General features: G+C 38.4%; 1 protein-coding gene across 5 annotated transcripts in view; it reads left to right on the forward strand.

The window, feature by feature from the left end:
- Positions 1–16,480, forward strand: part of EPG5 (ectopic P-granules autophagy protein 5 homolog) — a 51,074-nt gene that overhangs the window by 18,761 nt on the left and 15,833 nt on the right. For all 5 annotated transcript variants that reach the window (XR_005815300.1, XM_040541248.1, XM_040541249.1 and 2 more), the window contains 15 exons: positions 1,543–1,683; positions 2,238–2,382; positions 3,177–3,374; positions 3,918–4,028; positions 4,873–4,992; positions 6,572–6,738; positions 6,937–7,164; positions 8,818–8,941; positions 9,344–9,488; positions 10,516–10,687; positions 11,615–11,777; positions 12,358–12,500; positions 13,742–13,898; positions 14,867–15,061; positions 16,136–16,349. Coding sequence is in view for 4 of the 5 variants with exons in the window: in XM_040541248.1 (XP_040397182.1) it covers positions 1,543–1,683; positions 2,238–2,382; positions 3,177–3,374; positions 3,918–4,028; positions 4,873–4,992; positions 6,572–6,738; positions 6,937–7,164; positions 8,818–8,941; positions 9,344–9,488; positions 10,516–10,687; positions 11,615–11,777; positions 12,358–12,500; positions 13,742–13,898; positions 14,867–15,061; positions 16,136–16,349 (2,423 nt within the window). In the remaining variant the exon portion in view is untranslated. The remainder of the gene's footprint in view (positions 1–1,542; positions 1,684–2,237; positions 2,383–3,176; positions 3,375–3,917; positions 4,029–4,872; positions 4,993–6,571; positions 6,739–6,936; positions 7,165–8,817; positions 8,942–9,343; positions 9,489–10,515; positions 10,688–11,614; positions 11,778–12,357; positions 12,501–13,741; positions 13,899–14,866; positions 15,062–16,135; positions 16,350–16,480) is intronic.

Raw genomic sequence — 16,480 nt, forward strand, 5'->3', positions numbered from 1 at the left:
AATAGTGATTAGAAATAATAGTGAAACTGAGGCAATATTTCTGGCCATTTCAGTCGTACTAACTTTTAACCACACTCACTGAAAGGGTTGTCTAGTTGGTAACTTTTTAGTAGAGCTGCAGCAGAATGTTCAGAAAATAGTGAGGAGGAAACCACTTGTGTTGACTATAATAAATTAAGAGCTATATAACCTTTCTACTGAACCTCCCAGCCCTGACTGTGTTCCAACACAGTTGTTTCCAATGCTTTCAGCTGTCTTGTAAGTAATGCTACTGCATATAATAAAGTGTAACATTAAGATTATATTATAAGTAATAATAAGTGATTAAGGTACAAAATCAGGGATAGATTGGATTAATAATCTTTTCCAGGGCTGTACTTTTCGAATCTATGGCTTCTTTTTAAATCTCTCTGGCTCTTAGTCAAAATTCTGAATAACTTGTTTTCTGTGTTGAATGTTGCTTTAGTCTTCAGAGACAAGTTGTCTTGGATTTCTTCTTCCTCAAGCCATTGCTTGTTGCTATGGTTATGCCATAGATGCATGCAAACTTACTAATAGTACTAGATCAGTTTGAGACTAATATGAGGGTAATCTGGTTTGAGGGTGGAAGCTTGTACATGACTGAACACAGATGGAAAAACAAGGAACCTCTTTGCTTTTGATATTTTTTTTTCCAAAATGCTCTGTATGGCCTTTTGAAGAACTATTGCACATCTCCTATCTAAACAATAATGCTGATATTTATTGCAAAAAAGTGCAGAATAAAGGTCTGTAATAAATGCTAGTGGCTTAATGCTATGTTTCATAGAATCACAGAATATCCGAAGTTGGAATGGACTCACAGGGTTCATCTGATCCAGTCCTGCATCCAGGTCATTTATGAATGTATTAAGGACAAGTGGCCCTAAACTGAAGCCCTTGGGAACCCTACATTTTTGTGACTGCACAGTAGACATAAGATTAACATTTTTCATTTTGTCTTAATGTGCAACGCTTTTCCACTATCCAAGCTTGATGCAGAGCAATGTGCCATATCAGCTGCCAGTGGTTTTCTGTACAAGGGTAGGATTCATCTTATCTAATCGTAACTAAGTATAAACTGTAAGGTGAAATCTGAGCTTCATCAGTAGGTAGTGCAGAAAAATGTCCAGAGGATCATCCATCCTAAGGGCATGTCAAAGGCAGATAATAGGAAGCTCGGAAACTGATTGACAAGGTTAGGCAAGCACTCCGAGTTTTAAATTGATTGAAATGTTGTGAAGGCACCCATCTTCAGTGATCTCTTTGGTTTTTGAAAGAGAGGATGTAAATCCCCCAAAAGACTGGAAAGATTTAAAAAAAAAAAAAAAAAAAAAAAATCTGCCAGCTATTGATTTACACCTGCAGCTGAAGAAAAAAACTCTGTATTTAGGTCTTTAGGATTTCAAAGATTGTGTAAATGTATCAATGTCTTTACATCTCAGTTCATAAAAAAAGCCAACATCCCATGTCCCTCCTTACAAATAGTCTACATGCTCTTCCTTATTTCTTTTGTTTTGACAGCATTGAGAAGTTCTGTGCTGAAGGGATCCCTCTCTTGGGTGTACTCGTCCAGTCTAGGTATCTGAGAACAGTAGTCCACGTACTGGATAAAATTTTACCTGTATTTTACTCTTGTCAGTATTATCTCCTGAAGAATGAACAGTAAGTTTCATATGTTCCTAATATCTTTATTGCTAAAGAAAGTGAAAGCTAAGATTAACTATTAAATGTATCATGTCTCATTCTGGGTTTCGTGTTCAGCGAGAACGTGACATGTGATGGGGAAGAGTGTGTGGTTTCTGAGAAACATTGCCTTTTCCAAAAAGCTGGGTAGCAAATGCAAGCTACTTTTTGCTATTTGGAAACTCAAGGTATATTGCTATGCAGTTTGGCTATACTTCAAGGCTTATTATGCAGTGCTACCTACTGTTCAATTCTCAGATTTTGGGATTGCCTTACAGTTTCAAATACCTTTAGTCCAGATAAGCTGCCTTGAATTACAGTCTGCCTTGAACTCTTCATAATATTCCTATGATATGTTTAAAGTGGAGCAAGTAACTCTGCAGCATCATTGTGAAGCAAAATTCTTGTGTGTGGGTGTCAGCAAGTGCTGTTGTGCTTCATGCTAAAGTTTTAAATTCTCCAGAAGCAACTCTTTTATGTTTAAGATGTAAAATAAATTTTAAAATTTATTGAATTTAATTTGATATCTCTAGGTTTTTATCACATGTTCAGCTCTTTCTTCACCTGGATAGCGGAGTCCCTCAAGGCATGACCCAGCAGGTTACCCACAAGGTAACACAGCACTTGACAGGAGTGAGCTATGGAGAAAATGTTAAGCTGCTCAGTAGTATGATACAGGTAAGAAGATAATGTTTAAAGAAAAAAGCAGGGGGATGATTAAAAATAGGTAGTTTTATTTGACTGAGTTTGTGCTTAAAGTTAGAAAGAATGCTGATTGTGGCAGTTCTGCATCCATAGAGTGTTCTGCACTAAGCTTGAAAAGTTGGGTTTGGTTTCCTGAAAGACTTTGGCTTAAAATTGCTTAGGAATGGCAATGCATGCAACACTGGAAATATCAGCTGTGCCTTCAACTTCTGGAAAGACAGATTTTCTGGTAAGAAAACTGTCTCAAAAGGGAACGCAATACACAGCACTACTGTCTCGCCTGTGTTAGCTGAGGAACAGAACAGATTTACTAAATGCTTTGAAGCCTTGCTTTTGTCCGTTGACTTAAAGGTTCGGTATGAAAAAATGTTCTTGTGTTAGAAAACTGCAGTATTCTTTACTAGGGTTCAAGAACCAAGGCCCACTGCCATCAGAGAAGGGTATGGACTAAAGAGATATGTACCTACTGTAGGAACAGCAGGCAAGGCCTCACATGTAGGTGTTGTTTGTATCTGCAGTTTGCAGGGGGTCCTGCTTTTGTGTCCGTTTCTGCTGATTGTGCAAGATGTGCAGATCTCCAGGCTGCAGAATCTCTTTTGGAGATTGGAGATGATAAACGTGTTTTTACATAGGTATAGAGAGCATTGGTGTGTATTATTTTAAGGGTAGGCCCGCAGCCTCATGCAAGTTAAACAGCTCTTCAAAAAATTCTTACGCTGTAATTCAAGCTGAAAGCATTTGAACAATTCTACCCTTTAATTTGGCAGACTCACATCTTCCTAAGCAGCCAGCCAAATGGTGTGGGGCCGGCTGCAGTACTGGAGTTCTGGGTTCAGGTCCTCACCAGCCAGCAGCTGTGGCACAGGGACCGGGCAACGCTCTTCCTGTTGGATCACCTCTGTAAAGCTGCTTTTCAGTACAGTCAGGAAGACTGCGTACAAAAGCTGCTTTACCAACAACACAAGGTAAATGGGTGTGGTATGTTTGGGTGGCTGATGAGTAAATGTCAGTTTTTGAGTTACTTATTCTCATTTTGATGTGTATCTGTTTTCCTGAAAGGTACTGAGAACAATTGTAATAATGCATGATGTGGTCATGCTATCTGGTTTGGTTCTGAGTAGCTCAAAATTAGTGGAATAAATTATATTTTAATAACAATTAAAACTACTTGAAACTCAAATTTCATTCAGAATAATTCTATAACAGTATCTTAGTTTGTGGTCTTTGCATTTCGTATGTTCAATAGTATATTGAGAACAACAATAGAACATCATCTGTTGGAAAATAGTCACTATAAAACAATCTTTTCACTGATGAGAAATGAGGTACGGGCAAGGGATTCAGTGCTGGTTGGCTGAGCTAAGGTTGGGAAATAGTCATATGAGGTAGAAAGGAATGGATAAAAGCAGCATGATGTCTCTAGTTTGTAAATCATCTGTTGAGCTTCTTACAAAATAATAATAGTTTTAATAAAATAATATAATAATAAAAGTTTTGTTTCCTTGCAGAATGCTTTAGGCTATCATTGTGACAAAGGTCTGCTATCTTCGCTTGTAAGCTGGATTGTGGCAGGCAACGTGACGCCATCCTTTGTTGAGGGAAATGCTAACTCCTCTCAGGTAAGTGGTATCACAGAATCATAGAATGGGTTGGGTTCGAAGGGACCTTAATGATCATTTAATTCCAACCCCTGCCATGGGCAGGGACACCACCTACTAGATAAGGTTGCTCAAAACCCTGGCCTTGAAAACTTCCAGGGATGGGGCATCCACAGCTTCTCTGGGCGGTGGGTGTTTTTTTCCTGCTTTCACAAGTTGTTGCAGATTTTCTGTTGCCCCCTCTTTTTCCATATCCCTCTTTCTGTGGGCAGTCTTGTGATAAAATCCTAATTTAGCGTAAGAGAATGCTGCAGATTTATTACACTAAAGAGAACATGAAAAATCTTTCAAAGTAGAAGTTTGTCTGATCTGTCCAAGAATTCATACAATAGGATTTCTTACTTAATAAGAATCTTCAGTTGTTCTCAATTATATGTTTTCTTTCAATAATTTAAGACTGACTCTTCTCCTAGATCAGTCAATTTCTGATTAATATTTTGCTTTCTTTCTGCTTAAGAAAGTTCCTCACTGAAGCAAAAAAAAACAAAAAACCTGTAGTACCCCAGCTGGAAATGTAGTGCAGGTGGGAGAGAGGAGATCTTGTTTTACTGTATCCCTCTGAAACTCTCAGACAAATTCTATCAATGGTCCCTGGTTTCCCCTTCCTTTCTCAAAATAATACAATATACAAAAAGGATGTGTGAATGTAGGTAGAGAAACTGTTTTTCTTGTCTTGATATGACAATACTCTTTAATGTTTGTAATGAGAATCTGGAAAAGACATACACCTAAGAAAACAGCAAGCTTCCTGATCCTGCACCTACAATTTTATTATCAATATTTCCATTATTACTGCATTGTACAGGTCTGGTTTTCATGGATGGTGTTAAATATGGAGTCAATATTTGAAGAAGATTCACAGCTTCGCAGAGTTGTGGAAGGGGAATTAGTTATTAATGATTTAACTCCTGATCAAGCTTTAAAGGTGAGCAAATTGTTCATCCTCTTAGAGGGCTACTGTAGAAGTGTTCTTTTGTATTGCATAACTTTTATCTCCTGTGTTTTTTCTTAACAAGGCAAAGGCATAACTAATGCTTTATCTGCTTGGCTTTCCTGGAGAAAATGTATGTCAAGGATGCTTTCCTTCATATTTTGAGTTGAATACTCAAAGATTACTATATAAATCTGTTCATAATACATAATTATTTACAGAAAGTTTCACGCAGTAACTAGGGTTTTTACATGATTTCCTGGGTGATCTGAATGCCTTCCAATCTTTGGTGGATTTATTCTGTGCCACTGAGATGGATAGCGCAGATACTCTTAATTTACAGGCAGGGAAACATCTCTGTGTCAAAGATCATTTTTCAGATCTGAATTATGCAAAAAAGTCTGGGCTTTAGAGTTTTACAATTATTTGTTGCACTATTTATTCTCTGAAATATTTTCCAAAACTGGCAAAAAAGTTTGTTATTAAGGCACAAAGTCAGGTGTTCTTTAAGCCAGAGTGCAGTGTTTTGCAGTTTTTTTGCCCAAATTCAGTGAGAAATTCTGAATGAAACAAGTTGAGAACAAAGCTGGCTTGTCTAGAAGTTTAAATTCTGGACTGTCCTTCATCTCAACTGTTAGTGTGTTTTTTTATTTAGTCTAGAAGTCCTAAGAAAGTGGGTTTGCTTGGCTATAGCCAGACTGCTACATGTCTTGGTTATTTGGAGACAAGTGCAGAGAACATTTGTCCCTGGGCTTGTGTGTCTCAATTTCCTTGGGAAGTAGTGAGATGGTGTGTGGGGACTAGGTGGAAAAGCATGCTAAGGGTTTCTGAGGTCTAGCGTGGGGGGTGAGGTAGTGCCAGGATCTTCACTGAGGCCTGGGATCTCAGAAGAGTTCACCTGATACAGGCGCAGTCCTTGGGGATTTGGTCTATGAGTTCCCTGTGATTTAGTTTATGGAGTTAGCATTCTGTGTTGCTAATAGTGTTCTGCTTTCGTACATTGCACTGCCTTTGTTCTGTTTTTGCAGAAAAAAAAAAGCTTTTCCTTCTGTATTCTTTCTTCACATTAGTTTTACTTTGTTTTAGATGTTAAGTAGGGCTGTGTAGAACATAGTGTGGAAAATTGCTAAAATTGGTAGCGTGATGTAGGACTCCACTTCCTCATGTAGCTTATGACTTATTTTTAGTGTTTGGAACATGCCATGCACTTCACTGCTGCTGCCTTGTTCTCTAACACCACCTTCTGGAAGCTTAAAGAAGCATATACCTCTTTGAGGAAGAACTGTAACACCAACCGTGCTTATGTTGGGTTTTCATCACAGTGATCCCTCTATTTGTGTTATTTTTTTTAAGTGTCAGAGGTGTAGCACTGCTCTCTAGTAGCTGTCCAACGTAACTGTTAGTTGGGTAGATTTCCTCTAAGACCTTTAACAGATACACGAATGGATCCAAAGTTTTCTGCCTTGTAACTGCTGAATTTTCATGCTGTGCTGATCTGTTGTGTTAGGATGTGATGGCCTGTTACAGGAAACTGCAACAGCAGGGCACCTGACTGAAAACATTGTTTTTGCAGAAAGCCCAGATCCAGTTGAAGCTGCCCATTGTACCTTCCCTTCAGAGGCTAATGATTTACCGCTGGGCTCACCAGGCCCTTGCTACACCTGCTGATCACCCTCTCATGCCACTAATCTGGCAAAAATTCTTTCTGCTTTACCTTCACCGACCAGGACCACAATATGGGTGAGTCTGATCATGAAGGCTTCAGGAAAAATAGCAAGCACTAATATGCTTGCCCTTTAAACGTGTTTAATTGCTTCACACTGAGAGCTCAGCTGAAAGCAGTAGGTATTGGTAACTTCTCCAAAGTCAGCTCATTTGCAGACATTCTGATCTGACACTTGCGACAAGACTTTGTTTTGCTGTTTTGTTCTTTTTTAGATTACCTGTAGATGGTTGTATTGGAAGACGATTTTTCCAGAGTGCAGCTCATATTAACTTATTAAATGAAATGAAGCAGCGCTTAATAGAGGTAGCAGACTTCCACCATGCTGCCAGTAAGGCTCTTAAAGTGGAGAGTCCTGCAGAAGGCAGCGAAAGATCACTGGAGAAGGCAAGCTGCTCATCAGATTACCTGACTTCACCGGAATTGCATAAGGAGCTTGTCAGGTAAAGAACTCCTGCCCAGTTCAGCCTTATTCAAGACAACCACCTGAGCTACTAGACTGCTGTGCTACCAGTCTTAGCCATGGGAGATGTGAAGAGATGTGACTCTTGGCTGACGTAGATGTACCTAAGCACTTGTTACATACCTAGTCATGGTCATATCTGTTCCTCTGATACAAGTTGTTTTGTTTAAGGAGGTTGACTTTACTACTAAAAATTAAACATTGTTGAGTTGTCGCTCTCCTTAGGGGAGAGATACATATATTTTTTTAAATTAGTGGCATCCCCGTGCTGTTAAAATAGTTGTATAGACACATTCGTGGTCTTGTACGTACAAGTACACACTTGTACATACAAGTAGCAGCTATAAGTAATGCTTTGCATATATATCTGTTTGGCACAGACTGGGACCCCAGTTTACATCTGAATACAGCAGGGAAGTCAATAGGGACTTCAGCTCATGATTCAGTTAGTGCAGTTTTACTCAGTGTGCTAAAGCTGAGCTGCAATAAATATATTGTGTGCTAGGTGGAAAGAGGTACATGGTACATCTACTTAATCAAAACCTTAGTGAAAAGTCTCTCCTCATGCTGGAGTAGCCTGTGGAGATGTTTGTGGCCAGTTACTGCAACTCAGCTGAGGAATTCTCATTTCTGTAAGCAGTGTAGAGTAGGTTGTTTTTAGGAGACATGAATCTCTCACATGATGAAACCATGACTATGTTGTTCAGAAGTCCATATTTGTTTAGGCAGACTTCTCAAAATTAGAAGTCTACCTTCAGAAATATTTGTAACGTTAGTTTCTAAGAAAGTCCAGACACAAAGGATTTCCACACTCGCTCTTAAAACCATAGGATTCTACAGCCAGGAAAATCTTACACTTAGAAAGTTTAATGGCCACCTGGACAGAAGGGAAAATACTACGTGAATTCATCAAGGCTCATGCTTGGAGCTGAACTAGTTCCATTTTCTCATCAGTGGATTGATACCGAAAACAGTATTAAATATCACAAGCAAACTCCTACAGTGCAAAGATTTAGTGACATTCTAGTACTCCTCTGGATTCAGTCAAGAAAACTTGGATTCTATGGCTAAAAAAATGGATAGGCCGTGGTAGAATGATGCCAGTGAATGAAGTAGTATGTTAAGAAGAAGTATGTTAGGAGAGGAAGAAATGGGAATAAACTAGGTGTGAATTTGAGACTGAAAAGAATTGGAAGATGTAACTCAGCTCAGGTGTAAACTTCCAGAGCAGGCTTCCTAGGCAAGTCCCGGTGTGATTGCTGAAATATCTATAATTTTTTTCTTCTTTGGTCTTATGGGGTTATGGATGTGATTCCCGAACACATAGTTCTGGTCCTGGGTTGTGTGTGACTTCAGAATAAACATCTTCCTCTTCACAATTTTTCCTGTTACTCTTCATTATTGCACTTAATGTATTTGTAAGTAGTTTCCACTGCTCATCCTTGAAATGACACTTAGTAAACTAATCACAAAGCATCTGAGAAGTCTGAATTTTCCACTGTGTCAACGTGTAGCATGATTTGTTGCCTTAACTTTAAACCCTGGAATAAGACTACTCTGTATGCTGTGCATGTGCATACAATTAAAATAAGTATTGACTAATTTTTTTTTCCTGTTTTGTTTTTTTTCTCAGGCTTTGTAATGTTTTTGTTTTGTGGTTGGAAGAAGAGAGCTTTCAGAAAGGAAACACATACATTCCTTCTTTACCGAAGCAATATGATGCGCATAGACTTGCTAAAATTATGCAGAATCAACAGGTGAAGTACTAATGACACTGGCAACATGGGATCTAAATTCACTTCATTTGTTAAAGTGGGCTGTAAAATTGTGCTATGATGTTTTAGACAATTTTGGTTTCCTCTGTGTTCCTTTTTCAGGAAATGAATCATAATCATCCCTACCTGTTCTTTAATTTGTTAGTAATTATACTATGCGTGTTTGTCAGATTTCTTCTTGAAGTGTCGTGAACACTTTTCAGTGGCTCGTCTATGTGATAAAAATTCTGCAGCAGTTTTCTTCAGTTGAGTTTTTTCTTCGTAGTGTTTTCATGTAACTTTAAACTGCGGGGTCTAGTTTTAGTTAGCTCCCTAGCTACTGGGATGGATGCACGATATATGGTAATAACCAAAACTGTAATGATTAATTCTTCTACACTTTAGGACTTGTGGATGGAGTATGTCAATGTTGAACTCATCCACCATGAGTTTCAGGAAGCTATAAACCTCTGGATGCGGTCTCAACTTGAATCACATACAACAGCTAGTATTTCTGCAGGGCAAACAGATTTCACCAATCCATTGTCAGGTAAGAGATAAGAATAATATTAATGATACCCTGGTTTCTTAAAAAACATAACATTTTCACTCACATCATTAATACAGCTTGGTTTCTATTGGTACAGTATTTTACACAATTTTCATGGTGTTCTAAATGAAATGCTCATATATGAGGCTATCATGGTTCCTGATTTAAAGCATGACACATCACAGAACCACATCATGCGGTGCCTAGAGCTTTGTGAGTGGGCTCTGCAAGGATTGTTCCACACGGAGCACGTATCAGACAGATTGAATTTTCCTAATGTGTAGATAAAGACAGTTGCAAGCAAAGGCAAAAAACACTAACTAAAACCAGAAAGATTCTCTCGTTTTTTTTGTTACTAGTACATTTCCTTGTTGTTTACTTGGAGTTCTGGCACAGTGAAAGGGGTGGTGTTCTAGCCTATGAAGGGGATAATAATCATGGTACATACATTAAGGATGTGAGAGAGATTCTTGGTGGGCTGATTAAAAGGGGAGTGAGGGAAGGAAATAGAAGGAAACTAGGATATTTTTATGGGTGAATTTGTACTGTTTAGGCAAAAAAAATGAGTGGGAATCAGCAGGAAAAGATCTGACCTGGAAAGAGATTGTGCTTTGGGAAGGATTTGGATCTGACAAGACTAGAGATGAGGATGAATTTTAGCGAAAGAAGATGAATTTGGCTTAGGAGGAACTAGGAGCCTCTGTCAGGTGAGGAGAATAAAGGAGGTGATAAGAGGAAAACAGAAAAGCTGGAAGGTAGGAGTGGGTGTGGGGGGGAAAAGGTAGACTGTGGCACCTTGGATCCTAATGGTGTGTGATGGAGCAGGCCACGAAAATTAGCTGTGTGAAATAAACTTTGTCAACAACAAAAAAAGGGTTAGTTAAATGATTATAAAAGGGGAGGAGTCTTGAGAATGTCTCCTAAAAATATTTCATATGATTTAAAAAAAAACACTGAATGAAATATTTCCTTGAATTTATTCTAAAGTTTTCTTAGCAACATAACTTATTTCTGCTTTCTTTTCTAGCCAAAGAGAGGATAATGAATAATTTGAAGAAGTTTGATACTCCCAAGCCCCCTCTTCCGCTCCAGCTGATGAAAGCTCCTGTGCCAGTTATTTCCTCTGCCAGTCTGATCAGTCAGAAAGAAGCAATTCAGCTCACACGCACAGACCTTAATGTCTTGCAGCGACACGCCAAGTAAGACTTAGCTGTTGTCCCTTTGCCTCCCTAGTGTCTAACAGTGTCTTCAGGTGCCCTTTACAGCAGCCTTATTGATGTTGTTAGCACAAGACTGGCAATGCTTGACTCCTGTCTCTTGGCCCTTTTTTTTTTTTGTTTTCTTTTCTTGGCTATCATGTCATTTGTTATTTCAGTCCTTTAACTGGCTATGCAAGTCTTATTTAATGACCTAGGATTGCTTCAGTTGATATCTAACAGCTACAGTTTCTTTTGTCATTTGTCATTAAAATAATGCTTCCTGTTACCCTAGACTTGTTGACAATTAGTTAACCCTTTTGCACTAATTTAGTGATGATAATATGAAACATTGAAACCCTTCAGAGAGAAACCTGACTTCTGGAGCTGTTAAGTTTGTGTATAAAAGAGAAGAAACTTTGTTTATTAATAGTACTGTAAGAGATCTCAGATCAAATATTTTTGAAGTGTCAAACACAGGTGATGGGTGTATTCTCACCCAATGTAGTAATTTAGTAATATTATTGAAGATAAATACAAAATCCTTGTTAAACCCAAGAAGGGATGTCTAAATGATTCCAGCAGCAGTTTCAGCTGGGCTTTTCCTGTTGACTGAATCTATCTTATTTTGTCTGGTGGAAAATTGCATCTCCTGTAGTGGGTAATCTATTTAACTTCCTTTCAGGGTGTCATAGGGAATAATTAAAAAAAAAAAAATCTTACACAAACTTTATTAGTTTTGTTCTTCTTCAAGTTATTTCTGTTACTGCTTTGAGGAGCTATCACTTTGAAGTTAAAAGATTATGAAATGGAGTTACTGTTTCCTAGAGAAGTGTCAATGAGTCTGTACAGCACATTAAAGTGAAGTCTCGGCTCTTGCATTTAAATTCGTAGTATTACTATTAATAAAGATTAATAAATGCATTTCAGAACTGCAGCTCTTTTGGAATCCCAACATGTTGCTCTCAACAGTGAAATATTGGATACTATACCTAAGCTGTATGTCAATCGGGAAGAGCAGATCACCCTCCATTTGGAGTGCCGGGGAACTTCAAATAAAGGCTGCCAGGGAGCGGCTCTTCTGACAATCCAGGTTAGAGGCGTGACATCACTCCTGTTTTGGGCCGTGGTTAATGAAAATGAAATGATCGAATGGTTACAAGAGTGGACTTATTTGGTGAAGTGCTGCCCTAAACCTTTAAAAATAAATTAAGTTCTAAAAAGAAAAAAAATTCCTGAAATACTTAATATGTAATTCTGTAAAGGAGATGCAGATCAACAGCTGAAGAATAAATTATTTAAAGTTTTGAATTACTTGTAGCATTTGTGCTAAACTATTTCCCAATACGTTAGTGTAGCAGTATGCACACTAGTAGGAATAAAACTGAAAACGTTCATAGCAAAATTCCCATGTCATTTGGTATGTGAATTTCTGGATCCTGTCAGTGTCTGTGGATTAAAAGCCTTATTACAAAGGTAAGGATTATGTTAGCGTGCCATAAGGATGTGTGCTTGGGCTGTATGCACTGAACTTGATCAAAACTATCAGGGGAAAACGTTCTACGTCTCGTTCTCCTAGTGTGCTCTGCTTCATTTTTACAATTATGTGCAATATTGAAGAATTTTGGTAAAAGATTCTATTCTGAAATGAACATGTCTTTTTTGTCATTTAGTTTGAAGGGAAACATAAAAATGAAGCAGTGAGCCAGCAGCTTCATGCTTTGCGTAAGGAAGTGAGACAACTGCAAGCAGAAGCTACGAAGCCACCTTCTCTGGGTGTTGTGGAAGCAGCAGTACATGTGGAAAATTTTATAACGTAGGTTGTTCAGACACTGCTTTAGGTAGTGATGTTTTATATTTCTTTTCCTATATATTAGAGGTACAATATGGAACCTATTTGTGTGTTTTTCATAGTTTTATCAGCCTGGGTCAACAACAGAGCTGGAACCCTGAGACCTACATGTTTATGGCAGATCTCTGAAGGAGTAACTCTATACACTATCAGAAGAGCTAACTGCTGGTCATTCAGTGTTAACAGGGCACACGTGTTCTCTATTTTGACTTTTTTGTTCTCAGCATTAGAATACCCATTTTAAATGTGCAAGAGCAGATCAAGTGAAGATAGGGATGCTGTGTTAAGCTTAAAAAATGGCAAAACTGTAACAGCTGTTTCAGCCATAAGCTAAAGGAGATGTTTTTAATATGTGTCTCCTCTGTAGGAGTACATAGTTCTGTAATGGAAAACTATGATTTGAAGTAGCTTTTCAATATGTGGAATGAAATCCTGTACCGGAAGAGGACTATTAGATCAGAATTTTTGTGTGAATGAGTGGATTAGTCCAGGAGTTACCATCTCTTGAAGGACTTCTAAAGTTCATCCCAGAGATCCAGTTTTGCAACACCATTTTTCTTGATCTTCTAGATTTCAGCTAGGAAACCAAACACAACTTAAAACAAGGAAACAAGCAAAAAAAAAAAAAAACCTCAAAAAAAAAAAAACACCTTGTAGAGTACATCCTGTATGGTAAAGTATTTGATTATTATTTCTACACATTCATTCTTGATCATTAATCTGAAAAATTCTGTAGATGAGCTCACTATTGGGATTTATATCTGTGGAACTGAATGTTCTTCAGATGTTTTAATTCAGACTCAGTGAAGATGGGGTTTGATATGACCTCAAACATTTATTTGGCAATATGCAAGAGAACATTAATCAAAGAATTCAAGCAAAATCACTGAGTCTTCCCAGTAAAATGAGGTGGTGCGTAGTGAAAGGACAAGAGGCAATGATACGAACTGAAACAGGAGATGCTGTCTAAGCATCAAAACCTGCCTGGACGTGATCCTGGGCAACCTGCGCTAGGAGTCCCTGCTTGAGCAGGGGTTGGACCAGATGACCACTAGAGGTCCCTTCCAACCTCAGCCATTCTGTGAAACCACTCTTAATTATCATGTAACCCAGATACATTTATCTTAATGCTATGTATGGACAAGAAGCCTCTCATTAGTATCATAATTATTTTCCGTATGTAAACTTAATCTTTTCTTTTGCAGGGCATTAATAAATATCTACAAGGTGCAGCCTATGCCTGCAATTAAGAAAGTTGGAATTAGTTTGTTTTTTATAGTAGTAGAATATGTGTGTGATGAAACTCAACGCAATCCTCCCACGAGGCAGTTCTTCACTTCATGCATTGAGATTCTCGGCCAAGTAAGTTTATTCTCTAGCATCGTATGCGTTAGCGCTTACCCCAGTTCTCTGCTGATATTGAGGGTTTAAAATCTTTAGAAAGTTTGAAAATTAACTTTGAAGCTTCTATCCCATTCTTTTCCTCAGCTAATTGTATAATATACACAGCATATAGGAGAGTTTAAGCTTGCATATGAGCAAAATTAAAACTGTTGCTCTGAGATGCCTGCTCAACACTGGAATACTCTGTGTGTATCAAGTGCTGAAGTAGGCTGGATTTTTGGGGGATTGTGTGAAGTTTGGTGCAGTATATAAAAAGTTGTTTTGGCATTTGTTTATTATTGATCACTTTCTAGCTTACATGTATCTTGTCAACCTCTGTGTTTAGTCACCTCTCTTCTAAAGCCTTGCGATATCCTTTGTGTAGTGAGTTGGCCAGAATGTTTCTGGTAGAGAAAATAACGAGCTCCTTGTTCGTGGTAGCGTTTGCTGTGGGGGTCACATTACGTGGATGCTCTGAGGAAAAATCATTAGCCTCTGCTTTGTGTCCAGGTATTTATTTTGATCTATTAGATGCAGGTTTCCATGTCCAGCTGTCCTGAAGTCCTGTCCCAGTCTGACAGCCGGAGTGCAGAAGAGCTTTCCATAGCCATAGTTCTGATTAAATTTTCACTAATATCAGACAGGGCTACTGAAGTCTGGCTTCACTTTCTGTTGTTAGCCAGAAGAATTGGATTTTAGCGTATTTCTACGCGATGTGTGTGGTCACAAGTGCTGTTCTTCAGTGTGCTAGGGAAACACGCTTATTTTACAATAATATTTTGTGTAAAAGTAGTATTTAGCTGAAGCTGATCTCATACAGTCTGCCTTTTTTGCTTTTTTAAAAACAAAACACACACAGTTGTGCTTATCTCAACAAAAAGTTTTGAAGTGTTTTTTTCAGTAGACTCATACTGGACCACTTTTCTCATTATTTCTGATTTCCTCAGGTGTTCATCAGTGGGACCAAGTCAGAGTGCAAACGTCTCCTCCAGACGATCCTGCAGAATCGAAGGCTCTGTACACTTCTTTCTCCTTACTTCACTCCTGTTGCCTCTCCTGATGAGTTTGTGACTTTATATGAAAAAGTTGTGGCCTTTCTGAGTGAGGATAACAGCGATGTTGTCTTCATGCTGTTGACAAAGGTAAAATACTCACAGATACTTTCTGTTCTGTGAGTAGCTTATGTGGATGTTATTTCCCTTAATGACTGCGCCTTTAAGCTGTGGAAGAAAGATACAAACCTGATACTTCAAAATAACATTGACAGGTTTTATTAATCAATGTTGCTCGTACTAAATGCTGTTTGTTATCTTTAAGCTGAAGAGGGACTAGAGGGGAAAATCAAATGGAAAGCTTGAATTACCATTTCCCACATAGTGTGTGCTTCCTAGGGCTTCCTCTTCAGTACACTCTTAAGTTGAAGTCAAAGCAGGCTCTTTACGAGGCTCTTTCAGACTTTCTGCGTGATATCTCTGTGGAGACGTTCATTGAAATAGTGAATATCAGCTATCTTAAAAACAAGTTATCCAAAAACAGGAACAGCGACTGAATCTTCCACCTCTGTTAGCTGGGAATGACAAGAGTGCCACAAATGTAATCTTTAGATGCATAGTATTAGGTAAGAGCAAATTATTTGCACTTCTCTTGTATCAGGGCTGCATGATATTGTCTACCTGTGGAGAAGTTACTACTGCACTTAGACTTTGATATTGTTCTGATTCTCTGCATTCATTACTCAGGGACTGGGCTTGACAGCTGTGAATAGCAGGTGGTCTAGTTTGGGCATGACTCTGAACTGTCCTTAATAGCAAAAATCAATGTTGTCCCTGCTGCCTTTGTTCTGAACAGATGGCCTGGAGGCTACAAAAGCTTTGCATCTCCATATGAAAATTTAGGGGCTGCAGAGACTACCCCAGTCTAATGCATTTAAGTGTTTGGTGGTGGTACTGAAGCATAGAAGCTCACATGCATTTTTATGAATTAGGGAACCTCTGATTAAAAATTATTTCATACGTTTAGGGATTTATGTAGTATATAACCTTTAGAATTACATTGGTTTTGGGCTAGGGTTAGTGAGATTATTTAATTTTTTTAGGCTTTACTTAAGTACACAAAATCTTAGGGAGGCACTTTCACCTGACAGTTTCTCCCTTCTCCTGAAGGTGTTGTGGCCATTAAAGCTTCTACTTACAAATGCTTCATGTCCTCTGTTCTAGTTTGACCTTACGCAATGGTTAAGTGTTACTAAGCCACCTCTATCTGAACGTACCAGGCTTCTGGAATCTATTCACTTGGCTCTCAATGCATGCGGCCTTGAACCTGAGGAAGATATTTTGATGCCATTTAATATCTTCTGCAAACATTGGACTAACCTTCTCCAGTATCAGTTTCCTGATCACTATAGTGATTTTCTAAGGTTGTTCGTGCAAAGTGAGTATCTGAACTGATGCATACTAGACCTTTTGTACATAACTTTTCTGGCTTAAAAACGTGAAGTTGATGCAGTAGTGTTAGACAGTAACAAATATAGAATGATCTAAACTTTTTTGCTTCCTAAGAAG

Source organism: Cygnus olor, chromosome Z (assembly GCF_009769625.2).
Source record: "Cygnus olor isolate bCygOlo1 chromosome Z, bCygOlo1.pri.v2, whole genome shotgun sequence".
Lineage (NCBI taxonomy): Eukaryota > Metazoa > Chordata > Aves > Anseriformes > Anatidae > Cygnus > Cygnus olor.